This window comes from Coturnix japonica, chromosome 11, assembly GCF_054131305.1.
Source record: "Coturnix japonica strain WE chromosome 11, WE-NBRP24, whole genome shotgun sequence".
Classification (NCBI taxonomy): domain Eukaryota; kingdom Metazoa; phylum Chordata; class Aves; order Galliformes; family Phasianidae; genus Coturnix; species Coturnix japonica.
The window spans coordinates 3919014-3942959 of record NC_140673.1 but is presented as its reverse complement, the minus strand read 5'-3'; the positions used below and the strand labels follow the sequence as shown (position 1 = coordinate 3942959).

General features: G+C 37.6%; 1 protein-coding gene across 4 annotated transcripts in view; it reads left to right on the top strand.

Moving 5' to 3' along the window:
- The window catches only part of BRINP3 (BMP/retinoic acid inducible neural specific 3), a 190983-nt gene that overhangs the window by 6654 nt on the left and 160383 nt on the right, over nucleotides 1–23946 (top strand). For 3 of the 4 annotated variants that reach the window (XM_015869841.3, XM_015869843.3, XM_015869842.3), the window contains exon 2: nucleotides 9816–10101. The exons of the other annotated variant lie outside the window; for it this stretch is intronic. In XM_015869841.3, coding sequence (XP_015725327.1) covers nucleotides 9866–10101 — 236 coding nt within the window. In that variant the 5' untranslated portion in view covers nucleotides 9816–9865. The remainder of the gene's footprint in view (nucleotides 1–9815; nucleotides 10102–23946) is intronic. 4 annotated transcript variants of the gene reach the window in all.

The window sequence follows — 23946 nt, the reverse complement described above, 5'->3', positions numbered from 1 at the left end:
TGGGTGACTCTGAAGTTAGAGGGGATTATTAAAATCTATTATATGTTCTTCCCTTCCCTTCCCTTCCCTTCCCTTCCCTTCCCTTCCCTTCCCTTCCCTTCCCTTCCCTTCCCTTCCCTTCCCTTCCCTTCCCTTCCCTTCCCTTCCCTTCCCTTCCCTTCCCTTCCCTTCCCTTCCCTTCCCTTCCCTTCCCTTCCCTTCCCTTCCCTTCCCTTCCCTTCCCTTCCCTTCCCTTCCCTTCCCTCTCATATTTTTCCTATTTGAAACTATTTCTAAGGGGGTCTTACTTTCACAGGTGTAAAACACTGAAAAATGATACTGTGGGTTAAGGTGGCAAGTAGAAATACACTGTTTAATGGCTAGCTTTCACCTAAAATGTTAATGGTCCCTATGCATTGGAAGTTTAGAGGTTATACAGAGCAAACATTTATTACAGCAAATTTTATCTTTTTGGTTTTGTTTTGTTTTGCTTTTTAGCTTAGTATATAACTCCAAGGGCTAGAACTGTCCTGTTTTGAACATGACATTGTACATAAGTGTACTGTATAGATAGATATATATATGTGTACTTTGACATCTTAACAGCAGTCATATCAGCACTGCCTTACAGGAAATACTTAGAAATACCTCACACAGTGCAAGCAGAATGTTAGCCCTCCTCTTTTTGTTCCTCCATCTTGAAATGTGGACAGGTATACAGGGCAGAGATGTCACCCATCATTGTTCTTTAGGAACATGTAGCTGTTCAGCATTTATTGGATTAAATACCTTATTCCTCAGTTTTGTAACAACATTTCTGATGAATATGCTTCTTAATGTAAAGCAGTAATGTTTATGCAAGTTGAGACTCATCCTGATGTCAGCCTCTGGAAATGAAGAATTTATTTCACATGGATCCATTAGCTGGTGACAGCCATTAGTTGATGATGTTCTTCTTAATTACTGCTCCAGCGGGAGATGAGTCTGACTTATTACCTTAAAAAGTAAAAGCTTTAGTAGCCTACTAAGTAAATTTAAGCTATATGTTAACATATGTATATCAGGTTTATTTGTATTAGTTGGAGAAATAGTAGGGGCCGTATTTTGAAAGGTATTCCTCAAACAGATTAGTATTTCCATGCAGGTCTGTCTTGACTGGGTAAAGTCTAGAACATTTTTTCAGTCTTTCTGGAGGGGAAAGAAAAGAAAAAAGAAAAGGTGAGGATGTAATAAAGAAATCTTATGTTCCTCATATCCAGAGAGACTACACTGATCTGTATTCTCTAATAAGAAATGCAGACAATGTGGCCCCTGTTCTGCACTGAAAAGATACTAGAGGAAAGTTTAAAGCTTTTCAACATTTGCTTAACATCTCTCTATTAAATCGGAATGTGCTTTTCTATCAACTGCAACAAGAAAAAGTGATAATTTTGCCCCACCATGGTTTCAGACTATCACTTAGCTAAATTAAAACAGTTGGGAGATTGTAATTGGTGATGAGACTATAGCTCAGACTTTCTCTTCTTGTAACATGATGTTCACAAAAAGGGTATCTTTTAACAGAAATTTCCTTTTTTTTTTTCTTCTTTTTAATTTTCTAATTCCTTCTAAATTTGCCCAAAAAGTGACAAACAACTTTTATTTTCCCAAAACTAATGTATCATAATCATGTTTAGGAATAAGATTTATGAGGAAGCTTCACTGCTGTATTTATATGAGATTGCAGGCTGCCCAGTACACATGACATAATTATTACTTTTACAACCAAGCCTTGTATATTATCCATCCTGAGATGCAATTAGGTCCAGACTGACTTGCTGAAGCTTGAATCTTTGTTCAGTCAGCCATAAAGTCCCTCTCTTGCTATAAAAAATTAATAGCTTTAACACGAACATTTAAGAGGATCTGGCTATTGCCCATATACTGGTTATAGGCTTAAAATGTTCAGGCAAAGGGTCTTACACAAAGTCATGCAACAGTTTACGGAAGGATCAGAGCTCTGGGCTCTTGAATCCTCTGAGTTCTGTCTTTGCAGCATGCACAACAGGTTACACACATTTTTCCAACAGGGCTTTGATGGTATAAGTCTGGGTTTTTTTCCTGCTAGCATAAATGAGCTGAAGCCTGGGAATCTGAGAGGAATTTTAACTGTCCATTGACAACAGCTGAAAATCAGCTCCACCATCTGTGAAATAAGCTGTAAAATACGTTATGAGCTCTGGAGCACCTTTGTCTGAAGGACCTAGTGGAAAAGCAAAACAAAAACATTACCATTTTATTGGATATCAACAATAAGAAACAAAGTACATAAAGTCATCCACCGAAATGAATCCAGAGATGTTGTGACAGACAAATGATGTTCTATTAGATTTTTATGGAGATTATTTCTAACTACTGGTCTAAACTAATTTTAACCTGGAAAATAAAATCAAGAAGAGTGCAAACTCTCCATCAGATGTTACTTAGCTAACACAACAGAGCAATATCCCATACTTGAACTAAGGCACTAAACTGACAAATTGATTTTTAGAAACCCCAGACCCATGACTTTAGTTGTCAGAATTCGAAACAAGAGCTTATGGACTTTGTTAGATTTCTGAGGGGCTGGAAGAACATGAAACTTGTCTGTCAGATGGATTTTGTCTGTATGTCCTTTATTCAGTTGCTTTTTTGTCCCTCTTTGACCCATCTTAAGACCAGAGGATAGATGCATCTCATTATTTTTTTTTCTCTTCATCATTTTACAAGCAATATTAGAGCTTCAGTAACCTCAAGGAAATTTCTGTTTTATCCAAGGCTGCCATTTGCTTTCCTGGGCAGCTGTTACAGAATCTTCTGAACCCTATATTTTAAGTAGCTACAAAAGTTGTTGGCTACTCCATTAGTAGAGTGAATATTTTCTTTTTTACCTTATACAATTTTTGTCATCAAATTATTTGAAAGCACTCCGTACATACTGATTTGTCAGATTTCACCCTTGGTTCCTGATCTTATGAGACACCAGTATGGAAACTGGATGTTAATTGAATGTTAAGGGGTCAGGCAGAGTCCTGCTCAGATGTTCCAGAATTTAGCATCATTGCTTTAGCTCCTTGTATAACTGATGGATTTTATCTGTAAAGGACATAGAGAGGAACCTCTCTCTCTATGTCAGGCAGGGACAGGTGTAGCAGTGCAAGAGATGACACAGTGGCTGGGGATGAGGCAGGCAAACCAGAAACACTCAGGGCGGCATGGAAGGCTGAACCCAGAGCCCTGGCTTTGTGGACTGAAGCCAGTAGGGGCCACTGAGGCCCATCTGTGTTCCCAGCAGCTCGCTGCTTCCCCACAGGATGCTCCCCAGAGGAGCAGCCTAACTCTACGAGGTAGAAAACCTCAAATTGTAATTTGGGGATGCTGCCTTATTCTGTCTGCTGAAACAGGAGGTTTGTGAAGGAGGATGAACTTGGATTAAGAGATTGAAGGCATACCTAAGGGCTTTTTACATTAGCTGAGCAGCAAAGAAAAAAGATAGGTCTTTTAGCATGAAAACAATTACCTCAGCGTACCTGACAGCTGCAGTGTACTTCAAGGACCAAGGAATCTGGCACTATCTGTACAGAGATGCAATAAAAATCATGTGGGTACATCCAGTTACACGCTCACAGACACTGCAGGGGTGAATTGCTGCTTATACAGAGCAAACACCAATGCACTTTCCATTGGCAACCATGCAAGCCATGACAATTGAAACTCACATTGCAAACAGAGCTAAATCCCATTTGTTTTTTGTTTTGGCTTTTGGGAATGTACTTACTGCAGTCTTATCCTTGTCTCACATAGACAGTAGAGAAGAAAGCTGAAATTCAACAGTGGGTGAAGCTCTATTTGAACAAAGAAAATATGTTTCTAATAGGGTGCATGTAGTCACAGCAAATGTCAAGACCTGATATGAAGATCCCATGTATTTTTAAGTCCAGAATTCCTTTAAGGATGTTAAGTGTAGAATTATTTTCTCCTTTCAGATTTGCCAATGTATCTGCTTTTGAGCCTTCATTTGATGACAGTTCCTAGGTGTGGACTGAACAGAAAACAAGTTTATGCAACCCCCATTCCCCCCATACACACAGAAAATCATCTGTTGACCATACATTCTACCTAGGTGCTTTCTATTTTTGCATCCTGACAGCAACTGTATACTGAACCTCGTGTGTATCAGATCTGGTGGCAGACAGCTATCCATCCTCTAATTCCCCAAACTCTATTCTGTTTTTTTGTTCTGCCAGATGTACATCCTGCCTTTCTTTGTCACTGCATTGTCCTTTTGGTTCTTGAAAGCTAACATGTGAAAGTGACCACTGTCAAATGGCTGCTTAGGAGAGCAAGACAACCTTATTTCATGTGTCCTTTTGCTATCCTGCAGAAAGTTCAGCTTGGGAGAGTTTATTCTTTGGATTTGGATATATGAGTCTGAAGAACAAGATGTGTGTAATTGTTGAAAGCAGCGCATAGCACATTCCCTGCTTTTTCTTCCTCCTGTGTAGCCCATGCCCATTCCAGCACTTTCTGCTCTTTTATTCTGTGGCACATCATCAGCTTCTTGGCTGTTCTGTTTACACTGGACTGTGTGAGAATTTCAAGGACAAGCACATTCCCAGATCTCATTCATTTAACACTGTTAATTTGCCAAAAGTTGAGTACAAGATCATCTCCACAATTCAGATGAAGAAGTGAAAATACAGTGTCATAAGCTGATAACCCATGATCTTACAGCAATAAGAGCAATCTCTGACACTCAGAGTGTTGTTGTTGTTACCATTGTTTCTAAAGGGAAATGTATTTGTCAATTATTATGTTGCTTAATTCAGAGAAAACTAGATTTGTGATTTTCATCTGAAAACACAGTCTTGGAGACAGAACACATTTTTCATGAATAAGCCCATCAGTTTCATAGAATCATGGAATCATAGAATGACAAAGTTGGAAAAGACCCACAAGATGGTCTTGTCCAACCATCCTTCCATTACTACAACAAACAACTAAACCATGTCTCGTAGCTCCTCATCCAGACACTTCTTGAACACTGCCAGGGACAGTGACTTCACCACCTCCCTGGGCAGCCATTGCAGTGCCTGACCACTCTCTGAGAGAATAAGTTCCTTCTTATGTCCAGTCTAAACCTCTCCTGGTACAACTTGTGTCCATTTCCTCTGGTCCTGTTTGTTGCCTGGGAGAAGAGGCCAAACTCCTCCTCATCACAACCTCCCTTCAGGAAGTTGAAGAGTGCAATGAGGTCTCCCCTGAGCCTTCTCTTCTCCAGACTAAACAATCCCAGCTCTCTCAGCCTGTGTTCCAGACCCCTCACCTGTTTTGTTGCCCTTCTCTGGACATATTCCAGGGCCTCAATGTCTTTCCTGTAGTGAGGAGCCCAAAACTGAACACAATGCTCGAGATGTGGCCTCACCAGTGCTGAGTACAGAGTACTCCTCTCTGTTCCTGCTGGCAACACTTTCTTATACAGGCCAGGATGCTGTTGGCCCTCTTGGCCACCTGGGCACACTGTTGTCTCATGTTCAGCCAAGCATCGACCAACACTCCCAGGTCCCTTTCCTCTTCGCAGTCATCCAGCCACTCAACCCCAAGCTCTGCATGGGGTACTTGTAGCCAAAGTGCAGAACCCAGCACTTGGCCTTGTTAAACCTCAGTTTACTTTGAAAAGACATATCTGTGAATTACAAGCCTAAACATTTTACCACAAAGTAATTTTTTATCCAACAGAATCCTTCCAGCATAGAGGGACATCATCCTTCCATGGGAGAACTGGGTTGTTTCACTATTTCCACAGAATTCTAAACCAAAGTTCTTTGGCCTTTCCACTGTCAGAGGGAGATTCCTCTAAGAAGCAAAAAGGGAGAATGATGGAGACAGTGCTGCATTCATTTCTGTGATGCTGGCAGAGATTGTGCAAGCACTGTTCCATGAGTAAGAGTGGAAGGGATATATATCCATAGCCCTCAGTCCATATTACTGTGTGTAGTTTAGAATACATGATTTATCAGTTCATGGTCCTTATGCAAGAGAGCTCAACACAGAAATAAACAATTTTTGAACTTTTAGATGCAGCAGTTTAGTGACCTTATAACCCACTCCTATGAATCATATACCATTTCTAATGTTAGAAGAATTTTCCTGAAAGAAAAAAAGAAAAATTTTCTGTATTGCCCCATAAAATAGAGAACAAACAGGTTACAGATTTCCTGTGGTCTTGCTGCCAGGTGAAGCTTGGTGATATTTGGCCCAGTGGTCACAGTGTTTGTTTTGTACTTGCCAGGACTACATTCTCAGCTGGAATTAATGCATGGATTTTACCAATTTTCAGAACCCTTTACATGTTCATGAAACATAAGGCGTAGCTTTCCCAGAAGCATTCCCAAAAGTTACCCAGTCAAATTCATTTTGCATTAATGCCTTTGAGGACCACAGATTTCTAACAGATTTCTAAAAAATATGCTTCTTGAGCTTAATATAACCTCAGAATTTAGAAGGGGAAAGGATGAAGACTCATCAGCATTTGCAAGTAGTAGTTAGGTGAAACGCTGGGGATAGCGGAAAGTAATTTGGCTGTGCACCTATGCTTGGTAATTGTCCTCTAAGCTAGTGCTTTAAAGAGGCAGCATGTTGATATGCCATTTTATTTGAAGTGTCTTCTTTACAGAGTGTCTCTTCCACTCTAAAATCCACCACATCAGTTACTTACCAGGTGCTCGTTTATTTTTCAGTTCTCACAGCCCACTCTGAAAACAGCAGGTGCTCTCCCGCAAATTTAATTCAGATCATTTCTCCCTGGACTTCCGCAGTATCTGTTCTAACTACAACCTCTATATGTTCCACATACCTATATTTGAAAATTGTTTTTCAGATATTTGAATTTGTTAGTGAATTTGAGTATTTAAAATCTTGAGAGATCTTTCACAATGTAGCCTTAGGAAAATTCCTTAGGATAAGATTTTCAAAGCTGTCTTTTAACACAGAATACATACTTAAATCCCCTGGCAGCTTGCAAAATCTTAGCCTTGGTCTTTTCATGCTTCAGTTTCCTGTTTGTTAGACTGAGGTAGGAATTTCTCTCTCAAGGGTGTTCTGAGAATTCATGATATGCAGACAGTTTCTGCAGTGACTGGGCGATATGCACAAGTGGATAAGTATCAGTTAGAAACACACTTGTTTTACTCTCCCCAATGACCAGCTGTATATTTAAACTCCTTCAGAAAAAGTCTTAATTTCTTTTTTTGTACGAGGAGCTAATTTTCTTTGATCATTATGCAGGTTCTCTAAAGGTGTTTTGCTGGTGGTAAATGTATGATATAGCATGAAGTGTAGTGTTACGGCTAATACAGAGGAGAGCTCTTCACTTTTCCTTTGGATGTAGGAAGATTCTACTTATACATAGTAATGTATTTTCCAGTCTCACTCTTGTCATTTTAAATTCAAAATGAATTCAATTAGTCATCATGACAGTATAATGCCCTGAAACACTTCAGTGTTAATAAGGACCCAAAAGAATAAACTATTATCTCTTGTACATTAAACCATTATATGATGATTTTTTAAAAAAAAATATGTTTTAATTTTTTCAATTGAAAAGTTAATTTAGAAAACATTGAACATTATCTTAGCTCTCAACCTGGTAACAGTGTAAGGTGTAAAAAACTACAGTTCTCATTATGCCCTTTAGAACCACAAGTAATGTAAACAAAACATGCCCAGAGTCTTTATAGTGTGTTTAGAAGTTGAAAGTGGTGGGAGGTGGGAGGTGGTGGGGTTGGTGTGTTAACTTCTTTGTGATGCAAAAACTTGTCTGGCTTGTCTGGAAGTGACTAGTCTGGCTTCTTCATTCACGGTGAGCTAATTCTTATCAGGAAAGGGCAATCAAATAATCACAATGGCCTTTATGGCCCAGGAGAATCAGCTATTGCTCTTCTACTTTGCTTCAAATTTGTGCGCTCTTGTTCATAGGATATCATGAAGTTTGCACGGTATTGTAATCTCACGTAAATAGACACAATCTGTGAAAGAAAAAGCACCAGTCTAGAGAGAAAACATAGGAACTTCACACAGCATTCACAGATCTGAAGGGTTTTTTGCATGTTAATGATTACTTGAGAGTACAAATAACAGTTAAGAGAGTTCTTTGCCACAGAATCTCGTTTCAAAAGGATTTATAAAATTAATGCAGTCTGTGTTTCATGATCATAAACTACCACAGTTACAACTCAGTGCTCTGACATATGTTCAGTGTGAAACATATGAATAGTCTTTTCTCAGTGAGATTACTTATGCATCTAATGTTTGCAGGGTCAGGTCAGAATCATATTTTACAAACATTCACATTTGTGCTAAGAAAAAATTTATATTTTTCTTGTTGAACAGATAATTATTACTTTCTTAGCCTGTAAATTCGTGTTGGTCCAAATAAACTTCCCTTTTGGAGGCAGTTTGCATCCTGCAGCAGATATGTTTATAACCTATACAAAGACTCTTTAGAATATGAATGTTTAGAAATTATGGGAAGAGTGTGTTTATTCAGCTACAGCATTTTCATTATAATGGATGGGTGTTAAAGAGTGTGTATTTGCAGTACGGTTCTTTGGAAGCAACTTTTATTTGGGATATACTTGAAAATTAAATTACTGATGTAGACAAAAAAAAGCTCCTGCCAAGAAAAAAAAAACCAAAAACATAGCAGGGGACACAGTAAAAATGTCATAACGAATGCTGTTTTATTTGACTGTGAATTAAAAATTGTTTTTCATGAGCACATATTCACATTATTTCATCAGCTAGAAAAATGAAAGCCCTCACATTAACATATTCCACTTAATTCTGTGTTGTTTTTATCTTACACCAAAAATCAAAATGGATTGTTTCTATATATTTCAGTATTTCTGGGAGTTCATGCTCTTGAATGTTTCACAAAATCTGAGCAAGATAAAGTGTCATTATTTCATTTCACAATTATGGGATGGAGGTATAGGAAGAAACTGTGGCTTGTCTTCACTGGATAATTCTTAAATGGAGCTATGACTGATTATTGTTTTTTAATTGGGCACCCAAACAATTCTTTAGGCTCAACGTCAATACTATTTCTAGATAGAGCCATTCAATTGGAGTGAATTGGACTGCAGGTCAAGTGCTGCTGTTGGGGATACTTAAAACTGCAGCATCTGAAGCCTCTCTAGCTCATTGAACTCATCCCTCTGGGTAGCTCCAGTACAGCTGAACAACATACTTACCTTTGTCCAGCTAGTTGGAACAGGGCAACTTGATCCTATTAACTAAGTATGTAGTGAAGGCAAGCCATTAAGTGACTTTTCTAAGGACAAAAAAAAAAAAAAAAAAAAAAAAAAGGAAAGCAGGCTGGCTTTTCTCAATCTTGCCTGATTTCTGTCTAGTAGGTGAACTGAAATCTTAATGCATAGACATTGCTGACCGCTTTTGAACTGATGCTATAAGGCAAATTCTTCTGTTGTATATTTTTCATTAATGACCAGTGTTATGGGGGAGGGAAAAATAAAGGAAAAAAAAGAAAAAAAACAACAATTCCTCCCATGACAATTTGTGAAGGTTTCCCTTCAACAGTAAATATTATCGCTGATGATGTTAATGAAGACATTAGTTTCACAGCCTTTGAAGTACTGAAACACTCCAATGTTAACTAGCCTAGTGGGGTTTATGCTAATGTAATATGTAATAAAGTCGAGGCCACTATCTCTTTAAGCTGAAAGAAAGGAAACTTGTTTCTGCTTCCAAGGGATGCCTAGTGTGTGCTTATCTAATTGACTGTGTATTTTGTCTAGGTGTTGAGGGAAAGCTAAGAGAATGAAGGCTCTAAGTCCCCAGTGGAAGCATGATATGGCGATGCAGTGCTGGTGCTGAATTGTTCTCTCTGATGGCTCTATGGGAGTGGATAGCACTGAGTCTTCATTGCTGGGTTTTAGCAGTTGCTGCTGTTTCGGATCAGCATGCCACAAGCCCCTTCGACTGGCTCCTCTCTGATAAGGGACCCTTCCATCGTTCACAGGAATACACAGATTTTGTGGACAGAAGTCGACAGGGATTTAGCACAAGATACAAGATTTACAGGTATGAAGCAAAGGGAAAGCAATTGCAGAGATGCCATCCTTAGAGGTTGTAAATTACCAACAAGGGTTTCCTTAGGGGAAAGTTTCACATGTGGGAACCAATCCGCAGACACAATTCATGGCTGAAATATATGCAAGGCCATATATGCACTGTGTACTATGGAAATGCCTTCTTGTCTTGTTTCTGTTTTGTATAAAGAAATGTTGGTAACTGTGTTGCTTTGGAGAACGTTGATGTTAACTACCTGCCTCTAGTCTGCCCTAGTGACATACTGAAAGATGTCCTAAGGCATCCTGAGGTATTCAAACACTTTCTCTGGGGTTACTATGGGATGCCCTTGTTTGTGCAGAAAGATCCAGTTCAATTGCTTTTCAGTGCTGCACATCAAGATGTAAGCTAAGACTTTAAGAATGAAACTATCATTACACAGGTACCACTGGCAAAGCATCGGCTTCATCGCACAAGTAAGGGCACTTCAAATGTTACTTGAATGTTTTTTTTATGCTAGTTTATACCAGTGTTTTGAGAAGTAGCTTTCTTATCCATGAAGGACTGAGCTCTAAGAGACATTTTAATGGCAGCTGAAGGTATTTGTTCCATCAGAAAACTTGGCATTACCCTGGCTTAAGTCAGATTGAATGAGGAAAGAGGAAAAAATGGGAAGACTTCAGAAGTACAGGCCTACTTGAGAGTTTAATCCTGGCTGTAGAATTGTTTTCACGGTACATTTGGAAGCTGTTGGTTTCTGGTCTTTGAGACAGCACTGATGAAATATCTTCTTAGTCATTTGTAAGAGGCATAACTTGGGAAAACCTAATAGGTTTACCAAGGACAGAATGAAAAAAGCAGTTCAGTGTAATGGTAGTGAGCAAATGGCAAATAGATGGGAGGAGAAAATAAGATCTGAGAGAACAACTCTGTAAGCAGAGATTTTCTTCACCTCTTATTGTCATAGATCCTTCCTGGAAGCAGAGAGAAAAAGGCCATAGTGATGCAATGTAAGGCAGATTGTTACCATCTCTAGTAACTCTCCAGCCTATAAACACAAACCATTTTTGGTGGAACAACACATGCTGATTTCATTTGAAGCAATAAAAGCCTGTGCAGTTTTTACACCTACTTAAAACTATTATTCCATAGAGGTATGCAGTTCTTTAGAAGAAGGAAAGAGTGCTGTATGCGTTCATGTACATGCTGTTTTTCAGTTCAATGGACAGTCCTCTGTGACAAATCTGCTGGACTCAATACATTAAGCTTTTATTGTTAAGGAACTTGCTTTGTGTTTCTTTGCTGAATGCATGCAGTAGAGGGCACTCTGCTGCAGGTCAATTTTGCAATGGGCTCCTTTGCCTCATGCAGAGAAATTAAACATATTTTGAAAAGGAAGTGTGATTTGGAAATATGCTTGATGAAGTGGCTTGTCTTAACAGAACAGTATTGCCCAATATTTACTGCATTTTAAAAGCCAGCTGTCAGGACTGATAATGTAAAGCCAATAACTCAGAGACTGAGATAGTGTATTTTATTCCTATAATTCTGTATTAGTCAACACTGAACCAAAATTATCTTGCTAAAACCAAGAAAGATGGAATAGTATTTCATTTCAGTTCTTTCAGTCACGTCTTTGAGGTTTCTTTCTCTTCTGAGTCATCATTACAGAAACATTGTTAGGTTTTATAGATCTGCAATCATATCTCTGATATTCATTTGGGTTTGTGCATAGGTTTTAACTGACTGTAATTTACACAAATCCATAAAAGAGTGTTGCTTGTGTTTATTTCTATCCTCTGCCTATTCCCTTCCAGAAATGAGCTGGAAAGAGGCCATAACCTACCTTTTGAAAAGAAAAACTGCATTCTTGTTTTATTTTGTCCTTCAAATATGAACCTTACTGCAAAGTTTCCCTATAAAGTACGATTCCCTTAGCAAGTAATGCAGAACATGGTGACCTTGTTATGAATCATACAATGTAAATTTAATCCCTGTTGCTTGTCTGTGAGCTTTCATAGTCTGAAGAATCTGGAGTCTAATTGGTTTGTTCATTTCCTCACCTATCTTTTACCTTATGAAAATGATCCCTCAGGGACACAGTCCTTATTAAAATGGAGAGGTAGGGAAGGAGAAGAAAGAGAGCCCAACATGGGCCAGCATTGACTCAGCTGAATTATATGGCTAAGAAAAATGCTGTCCCCCTAAACAATACTAACAGGATGGCCTCCTTTTCCTTTGTTCTCTCCAGCCCTGAAAGCCTGTTTCTACCATACCTGTGCTGTTGTTTGTATGGCAAGAGGCAGACTACTCATGTATGGCTCTTATTTTCCAAAATGTTCAGCAGCTTTCATTTATTTATTTATCTTCCTACATTGTAGAATAAGCTTGCATTTTAAACAGATAAAGTCCAACTTGAAGACTAAAAAATGCATATCACTATATGCTCTCCACAATAGCATTTTTGTTTTCATCTCGTTCATATGCCATTGAGTGCAAAAACTATTGCTTTGTAACCACACTAATAAACAACTGCTCATTTGACCACAAACCTCATAGGAAGGATGTTAAAGGTTGGTACTGAGAGAATGTACATTAATTGAGCACAGTTTCTTATGGAATGCCTTAATTTAAGCATATGCAGTTCTGTTATTAAAAGTCAGTTACATCCATGAGCGAACAAGCTGGTCTTGTACAGTTCTTTGATCCTCAAGGAGAGGAACTTTCAGTGCTACAGGATACAGATGAGAGAGACAAAAGTACACGTAATAACATTTCAGCCAGGTTTTGCAGAGCACTAAGTAATTGCAGCTGATGTCTCCAACATTGGTACAAGCTGGGAGAGGTAAGTTGATTATGTTGATTCTATGGCAGAGAAATATTCCTATAATTTTTCATAGGAAATGTCCTTCTGCAGGAAATTTAATAATGATCACAGTTTATGGTGACATTCATTGCCAGTATTATATGAAATGTCAGAGAAACACCTGGGTAGCTGTTCAAAACCTCTAAATTAGTGGAAGTGCTGTATCTGTGGAAGGTGTTTATTTCATAGAAGCTGGTTTGTGTAGTTAATAACAGCAAATAAGAGGGATGTTCCAAAAGTAGTGTCTTCCATTTTATGATGCTGGCCCATGCCATCAGAGGCAGATGTTGGTAGTACAGCAGTACAGGTTGAACATTCCCACCAATATCCCAGCACATTTTCTTGCCTTATGACAGAAAGCAGTAGAGGGGCAGTCTGACAGAATAGTGTGTGATGAGAACGTGTATATAAGGCAAAGGTATGGTATAGAATTGAATTTCTTCTTCCAAAAATATGGCACCAATTGGCATTCATTGATGCTTGCTGAATATTGATGGAGACCAAATGGTGGATGTGAGCACAGTGATGTGATGAGTGGTGTGTTTCAGCAGTGATGACAGTGGCTGCAGGTGAAGATTTTGATGGACATTGCATGCAGGCTCTTATTCATTGCTGGCAAAAATGCATAACTAGTGGTGGTGGCTGTGTTGAAGAATTATGTTTTGTAGATGAGAATTTGCTTTTTTGAATAGTGTTATTTTGCTCTTTGTCCCCATTGTAATTTCCATGATAATAAATAGGAGGCATTACTTTCAGATCAACCTGTGTATTTTGGCAAGGAAACTTGATTTTGTAATTTGCTATTTAATACACAATAGGAATACTGTGCTGCTTATGTAAATCAGCTATGTGGACAAAGGAGTTTAAATCCAAACAGAACAAGACAAGAGGTTACCAGGATGGAAAGACTGATTGTGAAATTATGCAAAGAATCTGCTTTGTGTCAGAAGAAGTAATTTCAACAGAGATATGGGAGTATTTACGCTGTCAGATACGGTCCTGAGGAAATTTTCTCAGGAAAATTGTGTGGTTTTGTTAAAGAAAAAACGATTTTCAATCTGAAATAGATGTGAAAAGTCAGGAAAAAGAAGAGCCTAGGTTGTTATGCTGAAAACAATTTGCATATTTGGAACCTGGGAAATAGGAGAGAGAGAGGGAGAGAGGGGGAAAGATGAAAGAGATTACAGTTCCTATTAGCGTACATATCATAGACTGATAAGAACCAAAAGCTGTTAGAAAACCAGATTGGTATAAACTTGCTACAGAGAAATGTAGGCTGACAACTTAGAATATACTTCTAATCATCAGAATAAAACAGCATTGGGAAAATTGCATTACAAAGACTAGTGGAAAAGGGGAAAATATAAGACATAGGGCTTTTGATGGTGGCCTAGATTTTGGTAACCCCTGAAATCCGTTTCAATTCATAAGAAGTGTAGATTATCAGTCCCCAGAGGGAGAAAAATCATGTCTTAAAGAATGGAATAGCTTGATGTATGTATAAATACATAAAGAATTGTGGAGCATAGCATTTGTGTGGCTTCGGAAGAGTTTATTCAGAGGCTGTTTTAAAAAGGATTATTTTGTTCATGAGCAACTCAAAGTGAAGGACTAGAAAGTCATGCTATGTAATTAAAATTTATTTTTTATATACATATTGGTTTCCTCTCATATACTCTGAATAGTACTTCAGTACTTGCGCCTTTGTAGTAAAGTGAGCAAGACTGAAGCCTAACTGAATGCTCCGTAATTTAACACTTGTATAAGAGGTTAAGTAGGATCAACGTTAAAATCAGTTTTATTTTTCTTCCCTACCAACATATTCTGGCCAACAATTATCACTGGATTCCTTCACATCTGTCCTTCTGACAAAAAGTTTTAATAAAACATTGCTGAGTTGGGTTGTATGTGCATAGTGTATGGCTTGATTTGCACTTCTCTCCCTTGCCAACAGTCTGGAATGAAATTTCCTCGTACTCTTCCTTAGAATGCTTTCAGCTCTAAATTTAGCAATGGTATGATATTGAGAGAATTAGCATTTGTCCTCGATAATTTCTCCCAAGACTTATGTTCAGTAAAATGGAGGACTGAAGAGATGGCTGCTGACACCCACATAAAAAGTCTAAGAAAAAAATGGTATGGCACTTCTTGGAGCTGTTACTTGCTGTACACTTCATCACACTCTGGAAACCATTATCGCTGACCATGTTTTGAAAGGGCCCACTTGGTACTGGCAGTGTCAGAGGTGTCATCTTCTTTAGATAAGTCAGTTCCTTTGGAAACCTTATGAAGGCTCAACCATGAGTCGCAGTTTCCTTAACATAAAACATCACATACAAAACAGACAAAAGATGAGAAGAGAAGTAACAGATGAATAGAACAGGATACATAAAAAAAAAGAAATGGGGCAAATGTGTACAGCAGAATTTGAGGAAAGAGCTGGATGTAGTCAGTGACCTGTGACTCTAGCAAATGACAGTGCGAGGTAGCTTAGCAAACTGGGCAGCCGTTACCTCCAACTCTTCAGAGCCTTTGCTTCTCTGGGCATAGAAATGTATGCACAGTGTCACTGCTGGGCCACTGAGAGCCAGGATTATAAATGTACCAAAGAGAAAACAAGTTTATCTTTCACAATTGCCATATCGGTTGGAAATAAATAGAAGGAAGAGTTCTTTTTGCCTTTTCCTGAAGTTCACTGTATCAGTAAATTGCTTCTGGCCTTCATCGTAATTGGTCAACTTGCTTTGGGGGATTTTCCATTCAACCTGGTGGATGAAAGGTACAGTAATGAGATGTATCATCATTCTCAGAAGATTTCAAAGCCCTGGTCTATGGAATGTACAAAGCCCTCTTTTTATATACGGTGGTTCATAGGCTGGAAATAGAGAAGAGCAGCTCAAAGAGAGTTTCTGTGATTGTGAGGATTTCAGCTGTAATAATAGTGCTTGTAGTCCAATACTGAGGTCTCATTATTGAAGCACTGTAGCCTGAACAAAAAGACATGCATTCAATTTCTGAAGAATCAAATATTTGTAGTCTCTTACTGTGGAAGAAATAATTTCGAAAAAATTAAATAAAATTATAAGTGTAGGATATTTCTTAAGAATATCTGTATCTGAAAAATATCAGTTTCATTTCTGATTGCAGTGACCTTGAATAGCCTCTATTAAGTCCAGGTAGTTGGGGACAATAAAGACATGACAGGGACAATAAAGACATGACAAAACTGACTTTGCCGAAACTACTTTCACAAGTGCATACTTGAGCAAAATAAAAGCCTTTATTTCCAAGTCTAGAGACACCTAGACAATGTTCTTCAAAACATTTAATTTACAGGGCTTTGTTTCAAATGCAACTCTTCGTTTCACAGGAAAGCATTTGTGTTTCACCTCTATTTTTTAAACACCTATTAGGTAGTGTTGCTTTACAGCTAGCGATTCCTGTTATCAGAATTATGTTTGTTCCTTGAACCATTTATCCAGAGGATTCTCTGGAAGGTACATACTTGTAATGACATGAGAAAAACAAACAAACAGAAAACCAATAGATAATTTAAACTGGGAACCTACATGTACCTGACCGGTGAAGAGCAAGCTATTACTCAAGAACACAGGAGACGTCAAGCAAGCTCACTTCTCACTCCAGTACCTAACATTTGCCCTAAGTCAATCTTTGAAGGTCTATAGAAAACTCTGACCATATCCTGATGAAAAAAAACCATACTTTTAAGTTTTTCTGTGGAATCTTACAGAAACCTCAGAAAATAATTTTACAGTGAGCCTAATCCTGCAGCATTCAAATGCCTTTCCATTGTTTTATCAATGACCAGAGCCAGGGCTGCTCCCTAAAACCCTCACTCCATTTTCTTAGCTACCTACTGAAAAACGGAGTTTCAAAACAAGGGTAGAGTTTCTCTCAGTGCGGTAAACAAGTGCCAGCACTGCATAGGATACTGGGGAATAGTGCAGGCTGAGCCAGCAGGATTAGGAAGGTTCTCAGGAGTCAGTTTGTTTGACAAGAATACAAGAGTGTTTAGCTTGGCAACAAAAGAGAATATTGATGCCAAGATTGCCTTCTGCATTTTTTCTTTTAATATCACACTGCAGGAGTCTGCGTTTTGACAATCTTTGTGCATTTCTTCTTATTTGTTTGGTACATTTAATCAAAGATCCTAAGGAAACTCAAATGGCAAGGAGGGGAGTGAATCTTATTTTTTGTGATCGTTATCATAATCAATTTCCAGAAAATACCTACTTTCAAAGTGTTATTTTAAAGATGATAACTGTATTAAGCCCCCTACTGACATTTTTCCCTAGAACAATGAACATTTATTTAGACAATACAGTTTATCATTATTTCATTCAGTAAGTTCATAAATCATTTAAGTCACTCTGAAAAAAACTAAGATAATAAAGGCTGTAAGATAATGGTTTCAAGCAATCATTGAGGTGGTATAAAAGCTGTTTAATACTAATAATAGATTAATTCTCCAGTCAGCAGGATGATCTGCCAAGATCTTGGTCATGAAATCAGGTCATTATCATTAATTCTTTGAAGACTTCTAGTTAGTTGAGTTTGTTCTTCCTTTTGCCTTCCATTTTCTTTTTTGTTTGAATATCTTTGCTAGTCCTTTCACCAGCATTCAAGGTACAGAGAATGACTTTCATAAAAAAGAAAAAACAATTACTAATATTTGTTTTGCTTAATCAAATAAAGGGCTTGCATGAATCAATTTCTCCATCCTTTCATTTTAAACTCTTTAATAGTATTTTTCATTACTGCTTCTAGGTCAGCATTCCTTTCCAAGTAGAATGACTGAAGTTTTCAGGGATATTTGTTTGCTTGTTAGTTATTAGCATTTGTCCACATTCTAAATGTGTATGTATGGCCTGTGTCTCACACAGGGTAAAGAACAGAGTAACACAGAAACCTTGTCTGTATTGACAGTAGTACAGATTGGAAAGTATGGCTCTTTGTTTAGGAGAGAGGTTGTATGCTTTCCACACAGACCGAGAACAATTGGCAAAAAAATATACTAACTTTGGAAATTTTGTCATTTTCTTCTTATATCATTGACTTAAGGTCATGGTCGATATCTCAGAATTTAAATCTTGGTTGTCTTCTTGCTCTGATTGATCCTATGGGTTTTACTATTCGCTCTGTTGGTTGTGAAATTTTATTGTGGATCTCTAGATTCATCCCAATAGAGACACTCACAAAGAAAAGCAATGATTCAAAATAATGTCTTCTTGTTCGATTCTCACTGGAATTCCAATATGATTGTTATGGAAAACAGTGTTAAGGTCGTTAATGGCTCCATATCCCAATTTATCTTCTGACACACTCACTTTCTACTTTAATTATACAGTTTGAAGAAAGAAGGCGTTTTTACTGACCAGACAATTTAATGTATACAGAGAGCTCTGCAAACTACACATACAAAGCCCACTAGCAATTTATAAACTGTGTATGCAGGTCTCACATGCACTGAAGAGATACCATCTGGCTTTAAGCAATGAATATTAATTGCTCAAGGGAAAAACGCGTTTGTCGGTTTTGACTTATATGAGCAACATAATTCAAAATCAAAAGCATATGCAGTATTTTACCAAATATTCTGAAAGATCAACAGGATCTGAAATATTACTGATGCATTTAAATAAATATTGGTATTTGAACTAATTCTGAACTTTACTCTTTCTTACAGTCCTTGAACTTCAGCAAATAGGGCTTTTCAACCTATATGTTAACTGACAGCAGTAGAACTGGCTATTCTGTTAGGAACTCAAATGCCACGTCATCTTTTCCTGCTGATACATATATTTATGTTTGCAATGGAGGACTCACAATTTTCTCCAGTTACATCTGTGTTTCATTTATACCACTTCTTTAGCTATGTGTGTAAAACACTAGCCATAGGTTATAAAAGTAAAACCGAATTCTGAACATTACACAGCATAACCAATCTGATAAACTGCACTAACAAACAACATCGCTTTTGCTTTACATTTCACACACTGAACAACACACAATAAATTAAATAAAATGTTAATTTAAAATGAATAAAGTTGAAATACCTGCAGCAATGTCTCTTCTTATAAATAATTAATAACTGTTGCCAATTTTCTTTTATGAAATACTGGTGATGTCTTTGGTAGCATACTATGCAACTCAGATTATAGTAAGTAGAAATCGTGCAGTTTGTGGTGCTTTTTTATTTAATAATTTCTAGAACCCCAATATTTTATGATGAGTAAATTGGTATAAGAGTGACTGCATGTATATATACATGTATATATATATGTATACACACATGCATACACGTATGTGCATGCATATACAAGTAGTGAAAATGCAGGAGTTTATTTCTCTTATCTTTTTTTTCCAGGCAAATAGTGAGAAGATTACTGTTCATTATAAAGAAAAAATATGTGTCTCATATATCCAGTGTCTGAGTAAGAGATTTTGAATGTATGTTATTTTACCACGGATGTTTTCTGACGAATCAGACATTTAGACATTTTCCTTAACACTGGACTTTCTTCATTAGACCTCTAGATGAAAATGCCTTTATCAGAAGCATTCTATCAGATCTTACTGCATTTTAGCATTGGTCTAGATTACGACATACAGTAAATTTTATCTGTGGCTACAATAAAAAACATCTGAGAACTTCTAACAGAAATAGATAAATGTGAACCTTACAGAGGCTATTATGACTACTCTTTTTTTTAAATTATTATTATTTTTTTCAGTGTAATTCTGGATATGGTTAATGAAATTAGACTTGAGATATAGTTTTTTTGTGTGTACACATAAAAATATCTATATATGTAGGTGATGAAAAAGATTTTTTATTTAAATTACTGTTTTCCATCAATTCCTTCTGTGATGCTGCTTATGTGAAATTCACATGCCACAGATTTTCCACCTGTATCTCTGCTTGTAGCTCCAAATATGTGTCGATGATTGGAAAGTGAGTTCTCCTGTAACATCTGTCACTGTTTCAGTGCTTGAAAAGCATTTCAAATTATGTATAATTCTGAAATTTAAAGGAATCTGAAAGAACTTTGGGCTGAGATCAGTGCCTAAGCTATGTGCCCAAGTTATGACTAATAGCGTGTGAGTAATAAGCAAAAGCTGGTTCCTGGTCATTTCTTTCCCATGTCTCCTAAAAGGTTCAGTAATCTCTTTCTCATTGCTGATTTTCCTCAAGAACTGCTTTCCTTCTTAGACACACTGAATAGTGACTGAAAGATATTTATATCTCCTTATGAAATGATATATCGTTTTATTATATTATTCTGTGTTGTGTTATCCTGAAATTTGCTTTTCCACTCAGTAAAGATATTTCTCATTTGGTTGCCTGCAAAGATCCATCTGTTTGCTTAGAATTTTCCCTGAAGAAGCAATGCTTATGTCTATTTTTACTGTCATCTCCTTAGCCTGGTTGAGTACAAATAAAAGTATACTTGTTTCCTGGTGCTGGCATGAAGGTTCTGTGTGACATGAGTATGAGTGACCCTGGTACCAAAACTGTCATGGTTTGTAGCAATGTGAATTATTAAGTCCCTTGATATTTATGCTTGGTCTCCCCTGGCCTTTCCCCCTTTTCTAAAACAATGAGATCAATAATTGAGAAAAGGAATTGTAACTGTAGGGATTTATTGGGATTTAATGACAGTGTTAACTTAAGCTTAAAATATTTGTTAACTGGGAAACAGAATGAAACACAGCTATGCTTCTGCTTTTAAAACATACTTCTGTTCATGTATTCTGTATTTATTGGGAGACAGAATTTTGTGTATGACAGTCACATATGACAGTCACGGATTTCACTCCATTTTCCTTCTCAGTTAGGACATAAGATGAGATTTCAAAACCAAGTGTTACTTTGCAAGTCTATGTATCATTGTTGACAGCAGTAAAACAGCTTTAATTTGGGGTTTATGCTAATATCAAGTGAGATTTTACAAGCTGCTATACAGAAAAAAATGTGAGGTCACTACACAGAAAAAACTGAGTCATAGAAGCAAAGAATCACAGAATCATAGAATCACCAAGGTTGGAAAAGACTTCCAAGATCATCTAGTCCACCCATCCACCTACAACCATTATTTCCCCACTAAACCGTGTCCCTCAGTACAACATCTACATGTTTCTTGCACACTTCCATGGACGGTGACTCCATCACCTCCCTGGGCAGCTTGTTCCAGTGCTTAACCACCCCTTCAGATAAGAAGTTTTTCCTGATATCCAACGTTGAGGTAACATGACTTCTGTTTCTTGTTCTATTTGAATCTCATATGCCATATTAACATTTCTTTGCAAGCCCTGGTTCTGTCATGATGATTGGAATAAAAAGCTAATTAGCTATATCTATGAATTTAATTAGAGACCAGAACTTTTCAGAGCGCACAGGGAAATAGGGAGAGGTGGGAGGTGGAATAGAGCAGTCAGTTTACACATCATCAAATGAATTTACAGCCAATAGTTATGTCTGAAAGCAGCGTGTACTGGACCCACGGTGGTTTTATCTGTGTGAGATCAGTATTTCTGATCTGTGGTGGAAAAATAGGCTTGTGCTTTTGTTCTCTGCTTTGATGTGACATCATCCTGAAACGGGCTAACAAAACTGTAATTTCAGAAGTTACTAATTTGGTGAGTAACATCCCTTACAGACAGAAAACAAAGGAAAGTGATGTTAACAACACAAGGTGTGGAAAGGCTACTCAAGTGACTGCCTCCTAATGCTACTGATGAGTGCTGAGCAAGAGGAATACAGTCTGCTTTGAGCTTTACACCCACAGAGTAATTAGAGGGAATTGACTGTTTTCTGAGCACCATACTGAGTATAGGGTGTTTCTTTGGCTTTTTATCTTCTCATGGCTGGCTGGTTCTCAGTGGATCTTGTCTTGCTGTCAGGCTGCTCCTCTATACTCATCTTCAGCTCTGTGGGGTTATCTGCAGGGACACCTTTGAGGTCACGATATTCTGTGTACTTCTTTCTGTTCATAAAATGCGAAAATAGTTTTAAAGTGATTTGTAGTTGAACACTGCTAAAAATCAGTGAAATTTCAGTCAGTTGGATTTGGATGAGATACAGCCATGTATGCAAATAACTTTACGTTCAACCTACATCTACTATCACCGTGCACTCCAGTTCATAAGTTACCAGGCTGAATCAAAGGCAGAATCAGACTAAATGAGAAAGGCTGCCTCCTCATGCTTATGACTTGTAAGTACTCCAGGTTATGAAGATGGATTTTGATCTAGTGGGACAGGAATTCAGGTTTCAACTTGGAGGTGATACAGTGTTGCTCTCCATGGCTGCATTCAGAACAGTAAACTCAGGATCATATTCCATCTCCACAGTCCCATTGTACTCTCTTTTCTAATGAAGGGAAACTGAACAACTGGAGATAAGCAGGGCAGGGCACATATCAAAGTGTATTTGATCCACAGGTTATATGTGGACTTGTTTTGGAGTAAAGAAGGATGATCTCCATGGCAGCTACTTAAGTGAAACTGTTTGAACATACAGTTCTCACTTCTCTTTTTCTCCCTCTCCCTTCCCTCCCCTCCCCCCATTTTATATTTATTTCTAATTAGAGTAATGGTATATGGATTTAGTGCTTGCTCATGATTTTTGCTCAGAGGATTACCTAATGATCTACAGTACACTGAGATTTCTAACAGCATTAGAAGCACTTCGAAAAATTAGACCACATAATACATAGGACATTGGTAACCGGGATCATGGCTGAGAGGGGAGTTACGTGTTTTTTTGGTTTTACTTTATTATTATTATTATTTTGTGGTATTGGACATTACATCTAAGATCTGTATTAAATCTCACTAATTTCTTATGAAAGGTTGTCTCTGGGAGATGCTGCTACTGGGATGTATTACATTCATTGAATATAATCAATCAGTGCAAGAATGAATGCAAGAATCTGTGCAATTTTCACCATCCAAGCAATGAGGCAACACAATTTTCCTTCTGTACCAATATTATTAATTATAGAATGTTAAAATCATATAATAATTTGGGTCGGAAGGAACTTTTAAGATCACCTAGGTACAGTTGGCTGCTATAGGCAGGGACACCTCCATCTAGACCAAGTTGCTCACAGTCCCATCCAGCGTGGCCCTGAATGCTTCCAGGGAGGGGCATAAACATACCTCTTCATAATGAACATACCTCTTGTCAGTTTATAATTTCATGTGAAATGTCACTGAGCATCTTAGCTGACTTGAATCTGATTCCTAGCAAAGTGTTCAGTGGAAGGTGGCATACGTCATAAAAACCAGAATTAAATCCAGTTGCTAGATTTGTTTCTTCTATTTTGCTGGAAAATAAATAAGTAAATAAATAAATTACTTTATTTTCCTGCGGCTATGGTGGATAATACCTTTTAATCAATACTGACATACAAAACTGAAGCAATATAAAAGACTTGACATTCCTGATGCCCTAGGCTAATCCCTTCTAGTTATTTACCCTTTAGAAGTAACTCAGTCCTGAAAATCAGGGACCACATTAGCTCTATAACAATGTTATGCAAAAATTGCAGTGAGCTGCCTGTCAGATACCCTTCTGGGAAAAGAATCTCTCTATCTCAGATGAAGAAAATCAATTGGTAGTTAAAGGATCTGAATGGACTAACTGCAGAAATTTCTGGGTTTAGACTGCCATGAAATGCTGTGCTGATCTTAATTGTAAGTAGACAGCTATACACAGAAGAAAATATGTAAAAGTATAAGCATGTCCACTGTGGACTTGATGCTGAGACTAATCCAGCAAAGGGATTAGGATTTTAGGTTTCTTTAACTCCTTTCTCACATAAAGGAATGTGGTTTTATCACTGGTAACAAATGCTGGGATTTGTAACAGAGGTATTCAAATTTAATTCTCATGCTCTGAAATGAGCACTGGTCACAGTCCTCACAGGCAGAAGCAAAAGGTTGTCTTCACAGCTAATGTGTTC